The 24,427-nt window shown below is 49.3% G+C and overlaps 1 protein-coding gene across 1 annotated transcript in view; it reads left to right on the top strand.

Annotated features, from left to right (window-relative positions):
- Window positions 1-24,427, top strand: part of pex14 (peroxisomal biogenesis factor 14) — a 59,817-nt gene that overhangs the window by 10,135 nt on the left and 25,255 nt on the right. The window contains exons 3-4 of the mRNA XM_018733871.2: window positions 11,517-11,601; window positions 24,238-24,375. Coding sequence (XP_018589387.2) covers window positions 11,517-11,601; window positions 24,238-24,375 — 223 coding nt within the window. The remainder of the gene's footprint in view (window positions 1-11,516; window positions 11,602-24,237; window positions 24,376-24,427) is intronic.

Raw genomic sequence — 24,427 nt, forward strand, 5'->3', positions numbered from 1 at the left:
TACATGGGTGCCTATAAGTTTCGAGAAAGGTGTTGGCTATCTGAATCAATGTAAAGGACGTCCCGTTTGATGTTTCCCCGTTTTATCCTCCTGCTGTTAGATTTTGCAAATGCTCTTGAAAATACCCTAAATAATTTCCTACGTTGATGCTGTTAGTCATTTAGCCTCTTGGCACGTGCCTCTCTTCATGGTAGCAGCATTTTCCACATTTACACTCTCCTTTTTCCCCCTCTGAGGTCAGATGTCTTACAAAGGGAGAGCTGCATGTGAGTCTCGAACCTATAACCTTTTGGTAACTTTTCCCTCCCGCTGGCCCCAGAATAACGACGATGTCCTCCCTGAAAGAACCCTCTTCCAAATCATTGACACGTGCTCTGTAAATATAATAAAATATTTTGCACTTGCTCTCAAGTGTCCCTCGCTGTAATTTATGTGGATTGAACGAGCATTGCATTGTGGGAAAAGTGCGAGTCGACCAAACGCTCGTTTGTCACTTTCCGCGAACATTGGGGGTGTAAATTATGAAGTTATGCTTCAAAATGTAAATGCACTTTATTTCAGCCCCTTAATGCAGAGCCCCACCTCCCTTCCAATACATTAAGGTCGGCGTTTGGGGGCGGGGTGATAAGCATAAAAATTCCGACTCTTTTCACAATCAATAATAAACACAAAAGACTGTAGATGGGGGGAACATTATAAAATATCTCAAGTCTGGTTCATAAATTACTGCTTGAAAACGGGCTTGTACACTAAAAATGTAAATACATTAATGTTATTAATAATGTAGTGACTAATAGTTCCATCAAGACTGTAATAGCGCTTTAATGGAATATGACAGCAAGAATATATTACGGTTCTTACATTTAGACGGGACCCCATAGGACATTTGTCAGAGCTCTCTTAAACATACTTTTCTGATTGTTTTGTTAAACTAATTGCTTAATTTTTTTTCAACCCCTCCAACACTCTCATGTTGAAGAAACATGTAGTAGATATTAATTAACGTGTGTCGCTTTTGCGGCTCTGATGAAAAGTAATGAAAGGGAAATGCTAATGGGGTGTTCGCGTCTTTCCACGTGTGGGGTCCTCACGTTGCATCTCTGTCGGTCGGTCGGTCGGAAATCGAAACCGCTCCAAGGGGGGCGTGACTGAGGTTCGACCGGGAAGGTGGTTTTGCTTGGTCAAATGGGCCGTGCTTCTTTACCTCTTACTCTCCGACGTCCCCCGTGTTCCTCACGGTTGTGGTTGAGGTGGCTGAGGTGCTTCGACGCTGCTTCCCGTGTGGGTTTGCGAGACTGCAGCCCAGCCGGCTCTTGGGAACGCTTGGTGGTGATGTGGCGCTGTCCCGTTCACGTGCCCAGAGAGAACCTGATCCCCGTGTGGTCCCGTGGGTCCCGGGGGGTGTCGCTAACAAGACCTCAAAGCCCCTCGTACTTTGCTTCCAGGGGAGGAGGTTTGAGTTAAGTGCTACTTCTGGGACTGCTTCCAGGAGATCTGGCAGCGGCGGCAGGCAGAGACGAGCCCCGGAGCGCTGGATGTTGTGTCCAGATCGGGGAGGGGGGCGGCGGGAGGGTGTATGCTGCGTTCGACAGGCCCCTGGTGAGGCCGTGCAATTACACAACACCTACACTGGCTTCCTGGTGCGGGCAGTGTAAGAGCGCTGTGACAGGCATCAACACATTCACCTGGGCGTTTGACAGACGCACGCACGCGCACTTGACCCCCCCCAGCCCCCCCCCCCCCGCTCCCTTGACGGCGTCCATGTGCAGGACATGGACGGGATGCAACTTTGACGCTCCCCGGAGCGAAGGAGAGCGTAGCGGTACGTTCGGTTTCACGCCCGTGACTCTTCGCTCGTACCCCAGCGAGTGTGATGTAAATGCTTATAATTGTTTTATTGTTTTATTTATTTTTAACGCTGCCGTTTTATTTCCGAGCTCGTTCAGATGATCGTTGAAGATATGATCTCTGTAGACACGACTCGCAGGCCGTGCCGATTTAAGTAACTTAAAACCCCAGAACGAGCAAAAAAAATTCTTGTAACGTATAAATGGTATTTTGATATTTCTGTGCATTTGCGCAGTCTGTTAGAATTTCGCATGGCCCGGCGTTGCCTGGTGCACACGTAGTAACGCGCAGGATGGGCGCCGGTGTCGACGAGCACCTCCGCTACATTCTCTCGCATGTGTACTTTTGTGTTTCTCCATATAACGTACTTTTACAGCGCAAATATGTTTGAGCGCCTGGAGACGACTTCCCGCCGGCAGTTCTTCCGCATTAAGGTGCATAGCAAATGGGCTGGAACGGAACATCGGAGATGCGGCAAGCGTGTGAAACGCGCCGATGGAAGCGTTGCCGAAATAGGACGTTGCCCTGAACGACGTACGTTTCGCGTTCAAAATGCCCCCCCGCAGGCTGCGACGTGTACGTTTGCGAGGCCTCTTGGCGTGATCTGGGCTGAGGTCAACGGGAGAAGGTGCGGAGGCCCTCCTAAACGGGTTTGGGGTCAGAGGTCAGTCCGGGCAAACATTGCTGCAGCTGTACTCATGGTAGCGGCAGTGAGTGGCAGTCACATGACCTACAGCAAGGCTCTTATGGACAAAATACGAATGATCGCTAATGTAAAATCATCATTTATCCTCCTATTTTAAGTCGATAGATTCCCCTCTCTTTTAGAATTGACAGTTCCGGCACTTTCCGCGTTTCGGGTTCGTACGGGGCAGCCGCTGGGGTCAGGGTTAGAGCTGCTGCCTTTGGACACAAAGGTCACAGGTTCAAAGCCCTCCCCCAGCCAGGTACTTACCCTAAAAATTGCTCCAGTATAATTACTCAGCTCTATAAATGGGTAAATAGTTGTAAGCCTGTAAGAGTGATAATTGTAACCTTACCGTTGGAGTCACTTGGGAGAAAAGCGCCAGCTAAACGAGTAAATGTGAATGAATGTACATGTAACACTGAACTGGCTGGCCAGATTGGTGGAGATGCTGCTGTTAAAATCCTACCCATAATCCTGCAGCTTCCAGGATGGCCATGAGAAAGTTATTCATTTTATTGTTCGTTTAGTGGACACTTTTCTTCGAAGCAACTTACTGTGCTTTGCGCGTTTTTACAGCAGAGTGATTTTTACCGTATCAATTAAAGGTAGGTACCTTGCTCAAAAGGTACATTTAGCAGGAGGTGGGGTTCGAACCCAGGCCATCTTAGTCCAAGGCAAGAGCTCTATCCACTACGCCACTTGCTGACAGGTCTTCGGCGCCGCGCTTTGGAACAGCGTGTGACCAGTCCTGGAGAGTCTGGCTCAGCATCTCGGAAAATGCGATTCCTCCGGTTCGACCAAATCGAGACCATTTCGTAATTGGGGCACGTAAATCACGGAGTGACTCGCGAGGGCCTCTGGTGTCCGCGTATCTTCGGCATTAAACCGATGACCGCGTGCGACCCTGAGGGTTTTCGGCGATGGGAGCGTTGGGCGCGGGGACTACGGCCCGCAAGCCTGTTGACAGTAGGGGGCGCCGTTTCATCCTTCCCTTTCCCCGCCACCTGTCCTCAGGCCTAAGCGCAGGTAGATGGGGACGACCCCCCCACCCACCTCTCGGCAGCCGGTCGAGTTCCAGTTTGCCCGGCTGTGACAACTCCTGTGGAGCGCCACAGTAGGTCTCGCACCTCCGTGGTTGCAGCCCATCGAGTAGCGTTTCTCTTGCACCCTGGAGCGGAGCGCCTGACCTGATTTGCCTTAGACGAAATGTCAAATGGAAAGGGCAAACCCTGAAACGTCTGCTAAAGGGGCCAGTAAAGCACTAAAATACAGGGCGGGTGGGTGCGGAGCGCATTGCCTGAAGCTGACCCGCTCCTCTGGGTGCGATCTCCGGCCGAGTGCCTCCTTAACCGCGGTGCCGTGTTCTCTCTGGCGGTGCCTCATTTGCTGCTGACAGCTGGAACGAGGCGAGCGAGCTGGCGGGGCCCCGCGTCACGCCTCGTTCGGCCAGTAGATGGCGATGTTAATCTTCCTGTGGCTCTCCGGAGCGCTGGCGCCGGCACGCTCGTTTCTCTGATACCGGGTGAGCGAGAGGGTCATGCCGCTACCGGTTAGCCTTTTAAGGCTGCGCGGCTGTTGATCCGAGACTTGTCATTAGCCAGGCTTTGTTTTGCTTTCTCGGGGTCGGAACGCGGGGGTGGTCGGGCCCCGGACGGAAGGGAATTAATCTCAAAATATCAGCGACAGTTGAGCGAAACGCCGTGGGCTGTGAGCTGGGTGTGCGGAACCTCTGACCCTCACCTCACACCCAGGAGTCAACAGACAGCGTTTCTGCTTTGGGGCATCTCTGCTGCCCCCCGGTGGCAGCGGGTTGGCATTTCTGCACCCCTCCTTCGATAGCTATACGGCCTCTCCGTCATCGTCGCCGGCATTCCCTCTTGGCTGTGGCGTGTTTGTAAAGACAGGGGGTCGCAGGGAAGGATCCAAAGCATGGTACGGAGCACTGGTCCAATGCAGCATCGTGTGTGTGTGTGTGTGTGTGTGTGTGTGTGTGTGTGTGTGTGTGTGTGTGTGTGTGTGTGTGTGCGCGCGCGCGCGCTCAATTTCCTGTTTGTCCCTCTTCTCCACCTGCGATTCCAGGGAGACCTGTCTACTCACAGCATGGAAAAGATGAACAGAGTGCCCTGTCAACCCGTGTCACCCAATGTCATCATTGACTGGAAAAGTTTTAAAAAAAAAAAAAAAAAAAGCTTCAAATTACAAGAAAGCGGCACTGCATTAAAGAACAAAGGAGATCGATGGCAGTACATTAAATTTTATGCGATTGAAAAAAAATCAACTAATTAAAATTGATTACTCCAGCTTTGTAAAAGTGTTTCTGAATTAAATTATTGTATGAAAACATTTTGACCAATTGAGGAGCCGAAGGAAGTATCCATTACGGGATTGCTGCTGGGCAGCGCGGGAATGTTCTGCGGCGACTGAGTGGTCCGCCGTAGCCCCCCGGCCACCCCCTCTCCAGCCAGAGTGCCTCGCTCTAATCCCCGATGACCTTTATCCCCCGTAGCAGCGACTACCTTCGCCGGGCCTTTTACCTGAATTAAAAGGCATTGCGGCGTCGCGCTGAAAGGCGGGGAAGTAAATGAGGCCAGAGCCTGGATGCGATCGGCAGTTGACGTACTGCGGCTCCCAGCGGAGGCGACGCTACTGTCCGCCGCTCTCCATTCTCAGACCCGGAGCTTTTCGAACGTTCGGGACCCACTGGATTGTTTGGCAGTTTGCTCTGTCCTCTGAACGGACCCCGTCCTTTCCGTGGCAAAGCGTAAAGGGAGCCGAGCGTCATTTTTCATTCTGCCCACTCTGCAGTGCATCCTGGGTAAAAATCACCAGGTACAAGTACGCAGCAGGTGTGCAGTGACATTTGAATGGAAGCTGAAATGCAAGTTTTTTTAAAAAAACACCCTGACCTCGTAATATTGTTTTTGGATGAAACGGGGCAGCGTATTAAATGTCCAGGATCCGACCGAGGCTTGCAAATCGCTTCTGGTGGTGTCACAACGTCGATGCGGTATTGATGTACTTTGCCCTTATCAGGACCGCGGCAAGAGGACTCCTAATAAGCCCATCTTCGCCTTAGTGACGTGCCGCCGGTAGGGGAAGCGCGGTGAACGCAGCGGAGCTGCTGAGGCCACGTTCACGTTTCTTCTGTGCCCAACCACAGTCAACACTCCTTGTACTCCTCTACCTGATATTCTCAGCCGGTATAGGAAATACTGGGTGAAATACCAGGTTCTCCACGGTCGGGACTTGACAGTGACGGGCTAGATTGTGTTCCTACTTGAGAGGTGGGTGTTGGTCCTGTGCTCGGAAGTCTGGTTTGCGATCACTGGGGGCTTCGCTCCAGACCGGGGACGTTTCCGTGTCTAAAGGGAACGCGTACGAATTGAAAAAGCCCGTATATTTTTTTTCTTTCCTCCCCCCCTCCTCCGCTGTACAGTTGCATAATGCACAGTTCATGCTGTGTTTGTAGTGTTGCCCGGGGCTTTTAAAGTTGTGACACACGCAGTTATGTGGGTTATTTTAATCCCTCGCGGAATGAAACATCAATGAAGTTTTCCACAGATTTGTAATATATTTTTATTTAAGGCAGAAAGGTCCTTTTGACCTTTCATTTCAGAAGATCTCTGTGCTGTTAGATTAAAAAAATAATCAGCATCCGTACAACCTGTGAACCTATCCGAGTGTTGCCGTGGTGACGTCACTTACCATCCCGAAGCTGCTAACCAGCTAACTTGAGGTAGCCGAGTGATCGGAGAAAAAAAGTTCAAAACGGCGCATCGGTTTTTATGCGATTGGTCTTTTGAAGAAAGACTTCCAGAGAGCGAGCGTGGAGCACAGAATGGTGTTTGTTTTAATGTCGCTCCCAAGTGGAATGTACCAATTAGACAACCAAACAAGCTGCGAAAGGTCACGCTGTACTAGACGAGCCGCTTCGGAGGGCTTCCCCTACCTTTCGGTGATTTGCTTTTGAACGTCATGAGATGTGACGGGGACTTCGTGGCCAAATATTGACTTTAAACAATTTGAGTCGGAATAAGGGCAAAATTCAGCCCCTGCGGTGCTCCTGATTTCAATACTTCCTAGTTTCCGTCATCGCTGTATCGCGCAGAGCGAAATATGCAGCTCGGTAGCGTGTGACCATCTTCTCTCAAGCACCTCAGGGAATGAGATTGCCGTTTGAAAAGGCAGAAAACATCTTGAGCTTTTCGTCATTGTCGGAGTTTCTAAGTCGTGACCTTTGACGCAGCTGTGCCTTGAGTCGACTCTCCCGCCAAAGAGCCATTTCCGCCTTTCGGCTCCTACGGGCCCCGCCGACAACGGGGGTCTTCTCCCCAGAAGGTCCTTTTAAGGAGGAAAGACGTGTCATAATTAAAGGGCATTAAAAAAAAGTACTTTCAAAAGATTAAAAACAGTGCTCAGTGCATCAGCTTGTTAGAGGGGAGAGAGGAAATGCCTAATTGCATCAGAACCCCATTCCAGCGTCGGGGTTTCGCTATCGCAGGCCCATCGCACTGAAAGCCTGCAAGGCCACCGGCCCCGTTATCAAATCACTCGCCAAGATGCCTAATTAAAATAGAGCTCCTTTCTCTCCCCGTCTTTTTCCTGTTCCTCCTCCCTGCTCATCCAGTCCATTGTTTGGGAGGAATGTGAGACCGTCTTAACGCGATTTCTCCATGTCTACGATTCCCTTTATTATATCAGTCGTGCTTCTCCGCAAATGTACAGGGCAGCGCGAAATGAATTGATTCTCACCGAGTCTGGATGCCGGGCTCCATAACGACCGCCTCGCCGGCTTCCGTCCCCGTCATTTCAGAGGTCCGTCCGGACCGTCTCCCGGGCTGTCCCGTCTGCCGCCGGCTTCGACGCCTGCTTTACCTTTGCCCCAAGGCTCCCGTGGACATCGGCCGCTGCGGCACGATTTCAGATCGGACCTGTTGGAACCGGGTGCTGCGGTGACTCTTAAACTCTAGAAGTCTTTACATAAATAAAATCTAAAAATAAAATAAAAGGTGAGAAAAGCCTCGACTTAAGAGACGCTTCTTAAAATTCCTGCTTAAAGCATTGCTTCCTAGACAAACATCCCTATCGGTAATCTGTTTTTATCGTCTTTGTAAACCTAATCGCAAAATGTTTGCTGGCGTTAATCAGGCGCAAGCAAATTGCGATTGACGGCCGATCCTATTTTCAAAACTATGTCGAACGTATGTTTTTGAATTTTGCCAATTTTTCGTAATCTTTCTAGCAAATAACCTACTAAAATAACAATATAGTAATCATTGCTAGCTAGAATAAGGTCTTGTTGCGGTCAGTGGGATGGCAGGCCAAATTGAAGAGACAACGAAAGTTGTTCCTGCCGTCATTTGGCCGTCGGACGACTTGACTGCCGTTGAAAGAGTTGGACGAGCGGACAGTCGACGTAAATATGACCCCGAGTGAGAAGATAAAGCTACTGGGGAACCCGAAAGGAACGCGTACTGCTCTGTAACGGCTTCAAGTGACGGCGTCTTTACAAGAAATCAAACTTATCAGTTCGCTTCGGACCAAATTCAGTTTTTTTCCCCAATATAAAATTTTAAGGTGGAAAAATGTCCCCCCCCTAAATCTCCATGCCAATCCAAACGTAATAAAGGGATCTCGCACGGGCGAAGTCCTCGTCTCTCGTCAGTCCTCGTCCTCGAGCTGCTGTTAAACGTGCCCGTTCCTCCGATTGAGTTTTCGGCCCCTTTTTTCGGTTGCGCCCGACACTTTATCGCTCATCTCGTTTGTAAAGATTATCGGTTAGAATAGTGCATTAGCAATTTCGGTGCATTAGCAATTCCGGCCTTACAAGAAGCGTCGGAAAATGACGCTTATGGGCCAAGAAATATTTTATTGGTATGCACAAATGCAGGCATAGGTACAGGCGCCTTTTAATTTAAGTTGATATTTAGCCCGGCAAATCAAATGTACGCTGTAATGGCACACGTAAAAGTGAAACAGACCTCTTAAAAACCGCGGCGCGCGTGCATGTGTGCAACCTTACACTGGGACAACGGCGATGTGTGCGTCAATAAGGAGACAAGGCTAAAATCCGCACAATGCGGTTATAATTGATTGAGATGTCTGGGTGAAACTTGTCTAAAGCGGCTACGTCACCGCCGAAGAAATAAACGCTTTTCTTTGCCTAGAAGATAATGTGCGCCTCTTTCCCGCAAATGGACGGCGGCCTCATTACGCGGATGAGTTTGGTTTCCTCGACTCGCGGAGCGCTCGACGCATTAAGTCGCCGGGAGCGCGTGGCCGGCTTCGGCTCCACCGGCGACTCCATTACGCGCCGCGGCCTTTCGCCTCTTTACCGCCGATTCCTGACAAAACACTTCGCCGAGGCCTTATGAAAATAATTGCATAAAACACGATTACGTGCGCATTTCTCTTCGTTCCTCCGCTCACTTTTGCTGCACTTGAAACGTTTTTTTTTTTATTATTGTTCGTAATTCTTAGCCTTGGTGGGCGTTTGCTCGGGTAACGTGTCGTGAAAAGTGCCGTTTTCGAAACCCTGGAAATAGACAATATATTAAATTAATATTATGCGGTTGTGATGTTTTTCGCTGTGTTGAAAAAATACTTTTAAATACTAAACCTGCAAGTAAGTGCTGCTCTCTAAACTGTTTAAATGTAAAAAGAGGACATGATTGGGGTTATACTTTAAGTAATCTATGCGTTATGCTTTAAGCATATTCCATGTGTTAGTCTTGATTATAAAGGAAAGAAGGGTGGGAAAAGATGTATGGCAGAAACGCTGAAGGATTTTTAAAAAAAATTTGAATTAAAACCTCATGGCTTTCTAGAAATGTTAAAATTTGAGTCTTTAAATGGCGCGTATTTGATGGAGCGCTGTAACGTTTCCCGGAAGTTAGCGGACGGCTCGTGTTTTCCCGCCATTCGTAGCATTTCTTCCCTGCTGGTTTACGTATTAAGTCGAGTGTTGAATCAACGCCGTCCGCCGTGACGGGCGTGCCTGGAACTCCTCAGAACAGAACTTGACTGATTCTGTACCGAAACCACCAGTTTAAATTCCGCGTGTTTTTACAGTAAGTGCGCGACAGTCCGACTGGACCGGGGTGGGCGCACGCGGACGTGTGTGTGTGCGCGTGTGCGCGCGTTCGTTCATCACGCTGACGCTCTAATCTTCCTGTCACAGCCATGGTTCCGGTTGGCTGCCTTTAATAAGCCCTCAGCGTATGGAGACCCGGCAACTTCCACACCCCTTCTGTAACCCCGATGCTCTCGAAAGGTCACGCTAATGTCACAGAGCTGCTACCGCCGGGGCGTCGGCTCCGGTCGCCTCTCGCGTCGTTCTTCACCCAAGCGCTCTGCTGTTCTCCGCTTCTTCGTAACCGTAGAGCGAACGCTTCCCTTTGCGGCTTATTCGGGAAAGACGCGTTCCGGGGCTCTGCCTTGGCGGGAAAAAGCGTCAGCGTAAATAAATAAGTAAAGGTAATTAAGTGGTGTTTGGACAGTCGATACCAGGGTAATGGATTGGTGCGAAAAGCGCTGTACACGCGTCCCGCCGGCAGCTCCTCCCCGCACGGTGTCCTGGACTCGAGACGTTGTAATAGGGGCTATTTAACAGAGCCTCAAACACGTAATGAGAGAGTTACAAATGACTTCCTCCAATTTAAACTGAAATCATATTGAACATATTCCCTCTTTTTATATAATTGACCTATACAATTTGAATTGGATAATTACTGGCCAATGATTTTCTTCTTAAATTGCCGTCATTTTTTTATTTTTTTTAAACAAAGCAATATCTTCCCAATGTATAATAGGACTATTATCGGTGATATAAAAACAATTAAATATTGGTGAACAACTCTGGATTTCCTCATCAGTGCGATTCCTCTGAGTAGTTAATAATAATAATTTTTAAAAAATGGAGCTGCTGTCCGGCGGAGCTCGTAGTGGCGCTTCCTCTTGTGCCGAGTTTGCGCGCAAAAGCCCATCGCAGCCGTCCGCGTCCTCGGCGAAAAAGAAATGGCAGCGGACGGCTTTCTCCATCGCTTACCGTGTCCGGTGATGGCGGGCCGGCCGCTTACAGGAAGACCCCCTTTTCGTTTCTGACAATCGAATCACGGCGAGCGCAGGTGAGACCCGTCCATCTCCGCCTGACCTTTGCCTCTCCGCCCCGCCTTCTTATTCGTCTCTCTTTTAAAAGCACCACTTCGGTTCAGGTTTGTGCATTTTTAATGGCATTAAGGAAGCGCTTTTTAAATATATATATTTTTTTATTTTAAAAGCACGCCGAAGTGGCAGATTAAGGTGCGTCTCGGAGGAGAGCACGGCCAAATCGATGGCTGCCCGCCTGTCGGGCACTCACTGCTACAGGTATTCAGGTGCTATTTCATTTTCTAGTGCATTAACTTTTAAAATCATTACAGCGTTGGGCCTTTATGATTTGATCACGGTATATATTTAACCTGAGGAATTAGGGAAGTTTTAAGCCAAGTATTCTTCAGATATTAGATACAGATGAGCACTTTAGCATTAAGTATAGATTTTCCTCCCGCCGCTCACTTTAGGTGGAGAATTTATCTTAAGGAGGGTAATAGCAAATTAAAGTCCAGACTCCATTTGTTCAGCAAAGCCTGATGGACTAATTCTATAATGGCTGATTTACTCGTTTCATAGCTTTGTAAGGAAGGAGGTGAAGCGCGCCTGCTGCAGACGCCTGGGACTTTTTCCAGAACTTATCGTCCTATCGAATGAGCGATTAAAATATTCCCGGCTCATAAAGAAGCTTCTTGGAGCTGCGGCGCTTGACCCGTCCTCTGGAAATCGAGGCCGTCGGTCCGCCGCGGCCCGGCCCCCGCCCCTTACATGACGGCGACGGTTCGGAGGCCTTCCCTTTGGTCTCGCATCAGCACCTTCGGAGACGTTTCAGCAGCAGGAAAGCCCCCCGAGCGTTACCTTCACTCACTTCTCGTGTCCCTTTGCGCAGGTTGCCACCGCGGTGAAGTTCTTGCAGAACGAGAAGGTCCGCCAGAGCCCCTTGGCCACCAGGAAAGCCTTCCTGAAGAAAAAAGGTGAGTGGCGCGGAGTCGCCTTCCCATTATGGCTGAAGTGCCTACAAGGGAGAAGGAGAAGGAGCACCAGGTGGCGTGGTAGTTAGAGCTGCCACCGTCCGCTTGAAGGTGCCAGTTTCGAATCCCTCGTCCTGCTGTAGTACCCTTGAGCAAGGTGCTTAGCCTGGGTAAAATTACCCTGCTCTGTAAAAGAGTAAATCGTTGTCAGTAACTTTGTAGAAAAGAGTCAACTGGGTAAAGAAACGTAAATGCTTAAAACGCCACGGCCCGCACTTGGATTTGCGGACCGAACGCCGCACTTGGACTCTGACGGGGTGTCTCGCGCTCTCTTGCTTCATTCAAGCCTGGGACTTGTGCTCGGACTCCGAGAGGGACTTTGACTTGGCCGCGTGCGGGAGCGTCGCGCGTTTCCCAGCGCCGGCAGCTCTTTCGCGGATTCGCGTTCCCCGTTTCGCACCGAGTAGGCGACTCCTTCGAGTTCCGTGCCAGCCCGTTCGGGCTCTCATTTGCCCAGGTGCTCTCTTATGTATAATGCAGTGCGGGTTATGGCCGTCGCAGCTGTTGTTTGGTGTGTTCTCCATGAAATTCATTGTGTTTTATCAAACGCAGATAAGCGATGGGCAGATAAATGGCACAAATGTTTGTATTTTCCTTAATTGTTATAATTTGGTTGTTGATTTAACCCGGAAATGAAGAGATGTGAGCCAGCGTGGCAGTGAATGCTGACAAAGAAAGCTTATCGGAGAGCAGGAGACAGACCCCGTCAGCATGTGAGCCCCCCGCCCCACGCTCAGCAGGAACGCGTCTCTAGGTGGGGCTGACACCGGCGCGTCATCCGTCCCATGAGGTCACCGGCTTTCCATGAGGTCAAAGGTCGAGGCCGGAGCTCAGTGACCCGATGCGATTGCGGCGATGGGGAGGGGGAGGGGGCGGGCGAGTCGAACCCTGCGAACAAAAGGCCCACCAGTCATGTTTCTTTGGGTTGCAGAAAATTAATATTGACAAAAGCCTCGCGCACGTTCAGTGGACCTGTCAATTCTGGTAGCTCCTAGCATTTTAGAGCTTTTACTACTTTAGACGCTCTCGTACATGGGAGGCGCGTCGGAAAGTTGCATCGAACATTTGGGGCGAAAGCGAGGGGAAAAAGGCCGAGCGTCGGGACACTGTTCTGGCCCGCGGTTTGGGTTCTTTGCCGTGAGGGTGGAGCGACATGTCCTTATGGCCTCTCTTTCCGCAAGGCTAAAGGAATCGTAAGGCCGTTCCCGTGTCGCGCTCTGTTTTTCGCACTCGGAACGCCTGCTTTTTCTGGGTTTTTTGGATTGCCGCGGTAATTGCTATGTCTCGGTGGTTGTTCTCCACACAATGAGCGTTGTTATGTGTTTCAGTGTCTTTCCCAGTCCTCACCGTCCAAGTGTTGTGTGTAAACGTGACGCTTCGCCTTGGCCAAACATGGGCGAAACGTGGAGTTCGGAATTCCTCGGCTCTCTGGCGGAGCTGAGCGTAAACGGGCTGAGAGTTTCCAGGAGTGCTGCTCCCATCCTCTGCCCGCCTTCTGGCTCCGCCCACTGCCCTCGTCTCTCGGCCCGCTGCTCCGCCCTCCCCGAAGTGGCCCTCCGTGTCTTTTCGTTTCCAGCTCCTTTGCCCGGCCGTTGTACCCCACACGAACGGCTGGGTACAAAATATTTCTCTTTATTTCTTTGACTCTCGTTCATCACTGAACCTCCGGTTTGGGCTCCGCTCACAGAGCTGCCACCCGCCGCATAGCTCCAGTGGCCCATCATTGTGAGTTCTTCCCACATTTACATTTATCCATTTAGCAGATGCTTTTCTCCAAAGCGACGTGCATCTCAGAGAAAGTACAATGTGTACATTACATTAGGAGAAAGAGATGCACAGTTGCAGACGTGAGTAAACTGTTTGTTTCTTTCCACTGTATGCACCGATGTTCATCGCACGAGTAGGTGCATAAAATTTAGAATAGACTAATCCTGATCACCTTCCTAGAAATTTTTTTTATAAAGGTACACAAACATTTACATACAATACAGGAGTAGCGGCTGTGTAAAGGCTTAACTGGGCATGATCATAAAGTTACGGTGCATGAACATTTACACCATACATGAGCTGGAGAGCTCTTGGGCCAAGTGAGTCTGGAAAAGGTGAGTTTTCAGACCCTTCTTGTATCTGGACAGAGTCTCAGCAGTTCTGAGTGCGAGGGGAAGGTCGTTCCACCACAACGAGCCAGAACCGAGAACCTCCGTGCTTTACCTTTCGTACATGGGACCACCAAGCGAGTAGAAGTAGATGAGGGAAGGGGTCTGGTTGGGGTGTAGCGGTTGATCGAGGCCTCTAAATAGCTGGGAGCAGTTCTATTGATGCATTTGTAGGCAATAACCAGAGTCTTGAATTTGATCCGAGCAGCTATAAGAATCCAGCGCAGAGAAGTAAGTAGAGGAGATACGTGGGAACACTTCGGCAAATCAAACACAACTCGTGCAGCAGCATTTTGTAGAAGCTGCAGAGGTTTGATGGCAGCAGCAGGAAGGCCACACAGGAGAGAGCTGCAGTATCCAGACGGGACGTCACTATGGCCTGGACAAGTAATTGGGCAGAGTCAATTGTGAGGTAGGGAAGGATCCTACGAATATTATGCAGGATGTATCTGCAGGACCGTGTTGCGGCTTCGATGTGCTGAGAGAATGACAGACTCGCATCAATCGTTACTCTTCGCCAAGAAGGTAGGCAAAAAAAATCTTCCTCCTGCCCATCATTTATTATTCACGGCCACTCTGCATAATTTGTGTAAACTTCCCTCCGACTCTGAAGAACGCGGCGCAGGCTGGATCGCGTTTCGTATCGCACCCTACGAAAATATCGCGATCGCCGTCGAGGCTTCCAAGACAAATGCGTCGCGAAAAGCGCCAAAGACCGTTCTGTTTTAAATGTGTCTTCTGTTACAGCCTTATTAGGGTATGAAATATTCATATCCCATCTTGCTGTGATATTTCAGTGGGTTAATGTCCCCAGTCAAATGGTCTCAGCGGTCGCGGACAGGCCCGGCGGCGTCGTTTTGACGAAGTGGCTGCGCGCACTTGCAGTCCGCCCCTACCGTCGCCGCCCTTTTCTCTAGTAGTGCTTAGCGAAGAACACATGGTTGTGTGTTTAACTCCAGGCCATGTTTGCTTGGAACTCATTACTAAAGCACTGCGTAGGATGCCGGAGCCTCGACGGCAGTTTTTGACTGCGCTAAAATCACTCTTCGCTGTTTCCGACTCCCGGAGCGTTCTGTTTTGAGTTTGAAGGACTTGTGATTATGAAGAAATGGTTTCACACGTTCGTTCGACTAGCGGACTTGTTCCGTCTGTGACTGGACCGTGAATACTTGCACCGGGCTGTGCCAGATCCTCGAACCCGTCCTTCGCCGTTCGAATCATCTGTGGAAACTCGACGGATCCGGCAGCGAGGCGCTTCCCCGTAGGTCCGATTCGGATCCCGATCCTCGCGAACGACCGATCCGACGGGTGCGGTTCGGCCTCTGGTTTACGGGTTCGGCTCCCAGACGTGGCTCCGAGTGAGGTTCGACGCTCGAGGAGCTCCGGAAAAACGCCCTACGTGTACGAATGGGCAAAATAAACAGCTGTAATCTACAAAAGTCCCTTCGGATGAGGAGCGTCTTCCCTGCAAATGAGCAATAAGTTATTTATTCGCAGCCCTGCAATCTGTGAACCCCGTAATCTTTTTATCCGGATACACACTTTGTCTTTGTTCGCTACCTGCGGAAAACAGGTTCCAAATGCACACACGGCGACAATGCGACGCGAGGCGCACGTTCCGCTGTCTCCCCACACGGGTTTCGTGTGTTTGTCTTTTTACCGGGCCGCTTTTATATATCGGAGATTAGCGAAATGTCACAATTATACGTTTCAAACGACGCATTAGCTTGGTTTCGCTTCATTATTTCACATTTTAAACCTGGCTCGGATCCAAGGCAACATCGACGCTTTTCTCTTCCTCCCAGGAAGGGGGGAAAAGCTCATAAGCAAATTGAACATCTTGTTTTGAACTCTTTGTCACTGTTTGGCTTTAATTAATACAAACAAACCATTGGCTGGTTATATCAGCAGCTCGGCAAACACCGGGGAAGAGCTCATCGCCCGCGTCTTTGGAACGGATCTGGATCCCGGTTCGAAAATGGTGTTAAAATGCAGTCGTGGAGCCGCAGCCCTCCTGTCGTCTGCGGGAGACTGAGAGAACGCACCAAGGGATGCTCACGTTACCAGAAAAACAAACAAAATCCCCCTCTTTGCAAGTGTCTTAGCCAACGGGCCGCCGTGGGCTCGCGTTCCAGTCGCATAAGCCGAATATCGACGGTGGATGGTGCCTTCCGCGGCCAGGGCGATTCGTTCACGTTTATCTGACAGTTTCCTCCAAAGCGACTTACAGTGTTAAGCTACTTACGGCTATTTACTCATTTATACAGCTCGGTGATTTTACTGGAGCAATTTGGGGTAAGTACCCTGCTCAAGGGTACTACAGGTAGAAGTGGGATTCGAACCTGTCACCTTTGGGTCCAAAGGCTGCAGCTGTAACCGCTACGCCGCCAGCTGTCCATTACAAGTACACAAAGGGTGTAGAACGAGTACACCCCGGACAGGACGCCAATCCATCACAGGGCACTTAGATACGGTGGACGAGGAAGTGTCGCCAGTCCGCCTGAGACGCATCTCATTTGACTGTGAGAGGAAACCAGAGCACCTGGAGCAAACCCACACATCCGCGGGGAGAACGCGCAAACTGCACGCGCCGAGCGCAGACCGAACCGACGTCCGCGCCGACGGCCCGAGCGCTGCGAGACACCGTGCCGCCCCTCCGGCACTTCATCGCCTATCGATGGGCCCATCGCTCTAAAGGCTCCGAAGCTGAACCCGACTGTTGTGTGCGGTTGTTTTTTTTGTTTTATTGGGACAGAGTTTTCTGCGAATGAGGCCACCCTTTCCAGGTCACCAGCCTTTTAATTAGCAGTCGTTGTAACTCTGAGGTATTGATATAACTGGAAGCGAAATGTTGCCGCGGCCGCTGCAGCAGGATGAATATCAGCTGTCCGAAATGTTTATTTTTTCATTACCTCCCTTTCCATTCAGCCGCCCGCTTACATCCACTTTTGTCATGAGTGGTGATGGGGGGGGTGGATTTTAATGACGTGGCATCTAGAACTGTCTTTATTAACGTGTGTGTGTGTGTGTGTGTCCGTCCGTCTGTTTCAACAGCTGCCCTGTATGGACTGACACCAAGTTGAGCCAGGGGGTTAGTAATAAGTCACGTTGTGTAAAAACATTTATTCAAAAGTTTAACGAGCTGGAAACAAATTTTTTAGTACTTTGCTTTTCTTGTTTAAAAGCATTTTTAATAAAAACGAGGCGCCGTTGAACGCCTGACCTTGAGCGCACGGTTCCAGAACTAGAGAAGTAGTGGCATGCTGTGCAAAATATGAAATATTCAAAGATCACATCTCTGACTACGGCTCACAAAGGGAGGGGCCCCGGAAGCGTGATGTGCGGAGAACGACGGCTGGCGGTCGCAGCGGTCCACGGAAACGGTTTGTGAGGTCAGCGACACGCCGGTACAGGATCGGTTTCGGTGCGGTGTTGCAGCACTGGAAATATCCAGTTGTGCAAATAACTTATTAATGGGAAGATAAATACAATTAAAGCCTCATTCCTACACACCAGCAAGAGCGCTGTGCTCCTCGAACGTTGAAAGTTTTCACGTTCTTCGTCTTGGCCTCGATGTGGTGGAATAAGCACCCCGTGTCCCTCGCGGCTGCTGAATCCCTCCAGCATCCAAGGTGGTTCTCAATCCCATCCCTGCCATGTCCACAAATGAGTCCAACACCATCTGCTAAGATTACGTATGCATTTGCTATTCCATAAGAGCTACCGGAGGGATGCGAACCAGCGAAATGGTGCGAGACACACACGTTGTGTTTAGGTAACCCTGTCTGTGTCTAAAGCTCCATGTCTGTTGTCGATGCACTTCTGATCACCCCGATTTCCTTGCCCCTTCCTGCTGTGGGGTAAGAAATGATCTGTGTCGCCTTTGGAGCGACGCTCCTCGGGACGTGATGTCGCGGCGTCGTATCGAGCGGCGCGCGACGCGGGCCGGGGGAAGTCGTCTTCGAGGCAAAGCGCTGACTAATCTCGGGCCAATTTCGGTTTATTAAATTTCACATGAAATAGGCTTTTTTCCGCTAAGTTCACAGAAGTGGTTTGTCCTCTTTCTTCTCATCGCGACACACTTCCCAGTAACTTATTCATATCGTTTGGCCTTTTTTTTCTTTTTTCTTTTCCTTTTTTTTTTTTTTTTTTATATGAATGCAGTGCCATCAAGTCCAAATTCAGTTTGATTGGCACGCTTCATATTAAAGCGTTCTTTAAATGCTCTACCAGAAATGGCAGCTTAATAATTATGAGTATGACCTTTAATTTTCTCTGTTTATTGCTATTACCCATTAATTAGGGTTAGGGTTAGGCCTAGGTCACGGTAATAAGAATTAAATATAGCAGTATTTCATGGTAATGATTCATACGGCTCAAAGAGCAGTTAGTCGGTTCCGTGTAACTTTAAATCGGGTTTATTTATGTGCATTCTTTGGGAGTGAGGTATAACGTGTAATCCTGTACTGCGTTTGAGCCCAAATCGCAGAGGCGCCCACGAGATGAGGTCGCCGGCGTTCCTCCTGAGCCTCGTCTCCAGATGGACGTCCTGCCGCGCGAAGGCGGTGCTCGGAATACGAGCGGAAGCGGAGCTCGCGACGTAGCCGCCCCGCGCGTCTCGCTCTTCCCCTGGGACGTGCACCGAAACGGCCGGGGTGAACCGCGGTCGAGCATCAGCTTTCCCCTCGTGCGCGAGGCTCGCGCAGCTGTTTATGGGAAGTGCGACGGGCGCTGTTTGTGTTTACTTTGACGGTAATGCACGCAGAAGTGTGGTTTTTGTTTTAGTCAGAGCGAAGAAAAAAAAAAAAAGAAAAGGCACAGAGATGGTGCGCAGCTTCCCAGAACCGTGTCAGATTTGCCGTGGCGACCAGAACCCGTTTCCTACCGTGACGTCACGCCCTTCTCTCGGCACGTTGAGATTAGCGATTTCTCTTCGGCGATTTCCCGCTCTCGTACACGCGCCATATTCCCCGTCACATTCCTCGTACCTGCAACAAACTGAAGGGCCGCCTCGTTACGGCCCCCGGGCTTTTGGCTTTGTCACAGAGGGCATCGCGGGTTCGAAGCTGGACTTTGTGTCGAGAAACAGCGCAGGTGTAGCGTCATTCTCCAGGAGGGGGTACTGCTGTTGTACCCTTGGGTTCAGGGCCTGGAGCTGGACCGTTCCAGCTCTGTGGAGACTGTGACCTCAGGAACAAATAATAATTAAATCAATAATTATATTTAATTATATATTTATTAATTAATGGATATACACACACGTTTCTGAGACCACTCGTCCCAAGCGGGGTCACGGTGAGCCGGTGCCTAACCTGGCAACACAGGGCATAGGGCCGGAGGGGGAGGGGACACACCCGGGACGGGGCGCCAGTCCATTGCACTGCAATGCATCCCAAGTGGGACTCGAACCCCAGACCCACCAGAGAGCAGAACCCATCCAAACCTGCTGTGCCACCATGCCCCCAGTGTATATACGGTATAAAATAATTAAGTGGGCAGCCCGCAAAAATATAAGATTAGAATTAAACCAGCGGCAAACCTTTCAGTTCCCAGAGGGAGGGCGACTGGCAGGGGTACCCCTCCATCCTGGTGACCCTGCCCCCCCGCACCCCCCACCCCTCGCCACCGGCCTGCAAATATATGTCCTTCCTAATTCCTAATCCAGTTTAATGTCATATTTATGTAAATACTCCCCGATTTTGCTGCGTATTAACTGCCAGAAATGTCAAAGCGCACATAAAATGAAACAATAGCACCTCGTGCCCGCGTGGAATTTAAATTGGATTCTTTGGGCGGCCCGCGCCTGCGGTGGACAGCAGATGAGGGGGAAAATAGGGCGTGCTTTGATTGCATGTTGCAGATTCTTTACACAATAATCTCACCTCTTCATATTATTTACTTGCGCATTTGCGCTTTAATCTGTACTGAAAGAGGAGGGTTTTTCTTTTTTCTGAAAAGCCGTCGTCTCGCTCTCTCTTTCTCGAGGCCCTCGTGCGCTCCACTTCATTTCCCAGCTCCGACGGAAAGACATTTCGATGCATTTAACTGACACTTTCACTGAACTCATTGGCAAACATGTATTCAATACTTCTCTCTATTATTGCCTTTCACGTTTCTTTCATAACGGAACTCTTTCCTGGTTAATTATTCTGTTTCGGGTTCTCGGCTTTTAGCTCCATTCTGGGTAATTAAAGTGATTCTTAAAGAAGGTAGGATGTGTGGAAGACACCGCATACTTTTTTGTATTCTGTTCTTGTCATTCACACACGTTTATCCTCTGTATGCTCTTGGAGCACGTCTTTAGGTGCGCATGGTCTTCAGGTATGTAGGAGGTCTTGGAGTATCTGAGGTCTAGTAGGAGGTCTTTTGGTATGTGAGGTCTCTTAGGAGGTCTTCAGGTTTGTGCAGTCTAGTAGGAGGTCCTGAAGCATGTAAGGTCTAATAGAAGCTCTATGGCTGTGAGCTGTAGTAGGAGGTCTTTGGCTGTATGAGGTCTAGTAGGAGGTCTTTGGCTGTATGAGGTCTAGTAGGAGGTCTTTGGCTCTATGAGGTCTAGTAGGAGGTCTTTGGCTCTATGAGGTCTAGTAGGAGGTCTTCGGCTGTATGAGGTCTAGTAGGAGGTCTTTGGCTCTGAGATCTAGTAGGAGGTCTTTTGGTTGTGTGAGGTCTAGTGCTTGGTCTTTAGATGAGAGCAGAAAAGTGAAGCTAGTTTCCATTTATTTAATGATGCTGATGGAGACCTGGCTATTAATTGATGATGATGATGATGATGAAGATGAAGTTTCTGCTTTTATGATGATGACATTGTTGAGTTGGAGACTCAGGTCAGAATTTGGTGGCCTACAGGAGTGTTGAAGCACTTGGCCTGTTTGTGTCTCAGATGGTAAGATGGTTCATACGGAACACCGGGCGTGGGGAGTGCCGAGGACCTGAGAGCGACGAGTGCAGGAAGGCTAATGGGTATGATCTGGTTACGCGCTGCATACGGTAGGGGTACGGGGTCGGGGATCAGCCCCTTGGGCCGCCGTGGTCCTGCCCAAGGCCTGTGCGGGAAGGCCAGAGGGATTGATGTGGTTATAAATTACTCCACGGCGCCACCTAGTCCACGCTCACCCAAGTCTGTCATGAGGGTGAGGCAATAAAGCAAGGAAATGTGTGCAAAGTCCTCGTTTTAATACATAAATGAATAAGGTATGAGCACGACCCTTATTCAGCGCGTGGCGCTGTCAGTCAGCGGTGCGATCGCCATCGCCCGTACGAAATGGGTTAAAGTCGCAATCCCAGCCCTCGACAACCCATTGACCTCCATCTCTGCTTGACCCCTGACTTTTTTTTTTTTCCTCTTACATTTCGTATTCAAAATGTAAGTAATCTTCACTCAAGGACAGCTTAATAACTCAGCCAACTCAGGACAATAAAACGGCATTCACCTTTTAGCACCCAAAACATTTTTAGTAAGCAATTTTGTAATTGGCTGTCCGAGGTTGTTCTTAACCCCATAAAGTTCAGAAGTGCCAGAAGTGGCGCAACGGTGCCCTTTATGGCACACCCCGTGGCGGCGGCTCCTAGCAAAAAAAGAGGGAAAAAAAAAGAAAAAGGGGGCCGGAATAAAGGCCTAGAAAATAGAGCCGTAAATCACGTGACGCGCAATGAGTTTTCCTTTAAATAAATACCGATTGGGTTTATGTTGAAAGACAATAGAAAACGTAGCCCAGATATGCAGTTTACAGTATTTATAGCTGTAATATCGAGGTGCCGGCACCGTAATTTCATGCCCCAATGAGAATGGCAAGGTCAAAGCGAATGCCTCGCCGGAGCATCCGCTAATACAGTGACTCATAAACAGGCGTTATGCGTGTATCAGCTGCACCAAATAATACAGTATAATGAAATACAGAATAGCTTTCCATTATTGTTCCTTTTTTTACGGTGTCGTCATTAGACGCAATTTATGTGTTTAAAAAAAAAAAAAATCATCTCTGAGCAGGTCGATCCGGAATGGGGGTCTGAAGGGTCATTCCACAGGTTTTGGAAACGGTCGTAAATTTCGCATTTGCCGTTTGGCGTCCTTTTAACTTTCCGCGTTAAAATCGGCTTCACCTTGTTCTTCTTCTCAATCTTTAAAAAAAAAAAAAAAAAATTAAAAAAAAAAAAAAAGAAAACCCGAAGGCCGCCCGTTTGTTCTCGCGGTTCCCGACAATAAACTCGTTTTATTGTGTTGTATTCCCATGAAAAATACTAGCGGTACCTCATTATTTAAAGCACTGCGGTTTTTTACACACAGTTTGCTTTTCTGTAGCAGGACTGTGGTACAGGCATTGTGGTACAGGCACCGTGGTACAGGTACTGTGGGTGTTCTGTGGTTCTACACAGGGCTCTGTGTGGGAATGCGGTGTACGAGGGTGTAAACCGGTGTAACGGCGACAAGGCCGTCCCTTGTTTGCGGTGAACATTTCCTTTCTTCCATCCATCCATCCATCGTCAACAACCGCTTGTCCCCAGCGGGGTCACGGTGAGCCGAAGGGGGTGGGGACACACCCAGGCACCCCAAGCAGGACTCGAACCCCGTACCCACCACACAGCGGGCACCAGCTGACCGTGAACGTTTCCTCCGTGGCTTTTTCAGCTCGGTCGACCAGGGGTCGGCGGTCCACTGCGGTCAGCGCTGGTTGTTGGTCTTATTGTGTGGCGCTGTGGGGGTCTCTGGTCTCGATGGACCACACGTCCCCACCAGTTAGTGAACCCTGGGAAAAGGGCCCGCAGGTGGCATAGTGGCTAGAGCCACCGCCTTCCAAGCAAAAGTCCCAGGTTCGACTCCCACCGCCACTGCAAGACACTTGATCGCGGTACTTACCCTGAATTACTACAGTGAAAATTACCCAGCTATATAAATGGTCAATCAGCGTAAGTAGCGTAGTGTACAAACCTCTTTCTGGATTACTTTTCTGGGAGCGTTTACAGCTGCTGGGGGTCTTTGATAGCCCGGGTTATTAACCGTTACGACACCGAACGAACCCATTTAATGTGACTCTGATTTTAACTTTAAATTATGTTGGGTTTTATTATTTAAAGAACGCTGGGTGTTTCTGCCTTTTCTTTGCTTCTCGTGTCCTGTCCTGCAGTAGTCGCTCAGTAGCTGAAAAATGACCCAGCTGTAATAAATGATTAAATCACTGCAAGTTACTCTGGAGAAGTGTTTGGAAAATAACGGTTGCTAATCACGACCGCGCGCTCCTCACGAACCCTCGGCTCTGGCCGTTCCTCACTCTTTCTGCGACGCGTTTCCTTCGTTGGAAGAGAGAGACGCGCCAGGAGCCGGAGATGCTTGGGAATTAAAGCGCATGAATTACACCAAAAGTAGTTTTCTTTCCCCCTTTACATCAGGGAGCCTTTTTTTGCAATATAATAATCACTGAAACCATTAAAAAAGATCTTAAGATTAAATTATATTGGCATTTGCAAAATTGTGTAATAAATTTAGATGACAATGAGGAAATTAAAATAATGCATTTTCCTCGTGCGGAGAATTCCGGAAGTTCCACCTGGGAAATATAGCCGTGTCGGTGGACAGGTTCCGCTTATTCGCTAGGTGGCGTGGAACCTGAAAGGTTGCAGGTTTGAGACCCAGTTGTTTAAATGGGTAAAAGTACGTAGCTCATGATCGTCTCTAATAAGATGAACAATTTGCATACAGGGGCTTTTCATAAATAATACATGTAATTGACTTTTTGTAAGTTCTCCTTTTGGTTTTTTGTCTCCGTGATATAAACTTCTCTCCCACCAGGGTGCCTTTCTTTGCCGTACCTCTTTCTGTACTGTAAGGCCACTTGTCGCTTTCCCCGCTGCAGCGCGCGAGCTACTTACCCTGAACCGGCACAGTAAAAATCACCCTGTTGTATAAAGGGGTAAATCAGCGTACGTTACTTTGGAGCATCGTGTTGGCGAATTTATTAAAAAAAAAAAAAAAAAAAAGTAAATGTCTATAAAGGATCTCATTGGATATTTGTTTCTTTTTCATAGTAGTTAGAGCTGCTGCCTTTGGACCCAAAGGTCGCGGGTTTGAATCTCGCCTCCAGGTCTGGTACCCTTGAGCAAGATATTTACCCTAAATTGCTCAAGTAGAATTACCTGGCTGTGTAAATGGGTAAATAGATTAACGTTGTGAGTTGCTTTGGAGAAAACTGTCAGATGAATGAATAAATGTAAATATTTTGAAAATGTACAAATTTTAGGTTCCTGTATAGATGGATAAATCTCCACAAGCAGCTACCATTATAGGTCACTTTGGAGAAAATCACTGGCTAAATGAATAAATAGCAGATGATGATGATGAGGGTGGTAAGTGACAGTTTTGGAATGATGGCTGTGTCCTGATGTTTTCCGCTTCCTCCCGCTCATCTCTCCGTCGCTCTCTCTACCCCAGGTCTGACCGATGAGGAGGTGGAACTCGCCATCCAGCGCTCGGGGAGCGTCGAACAACAACCTCTGGCCATGGCCCCCCTGGGCCCTCCGGGGCCCGCGCGCCCGCTCCTGCACCCTCAGCCGGCCCCCGTGCCCTACGGTGAGCGTCCCGCGTGCAGCACGTTCTCCCTACGGAACGCGAGCTCGTTTAG

The sequence above is a fragment of the Scleropages formosus genome, chromosome 2 (genome assembly GCF_900964775.1).
Source record: "Scleropages formosus chromosome 2, fSclFor1.1, whole genome shotgun sequence".
Classification (NCBI taxonomy): Eukaryota; Metazoa; Chordata; class Actinopteri; order Osteoglossiformes; family Osteoglossidae; genus Scleropages; species Scleropages formosus.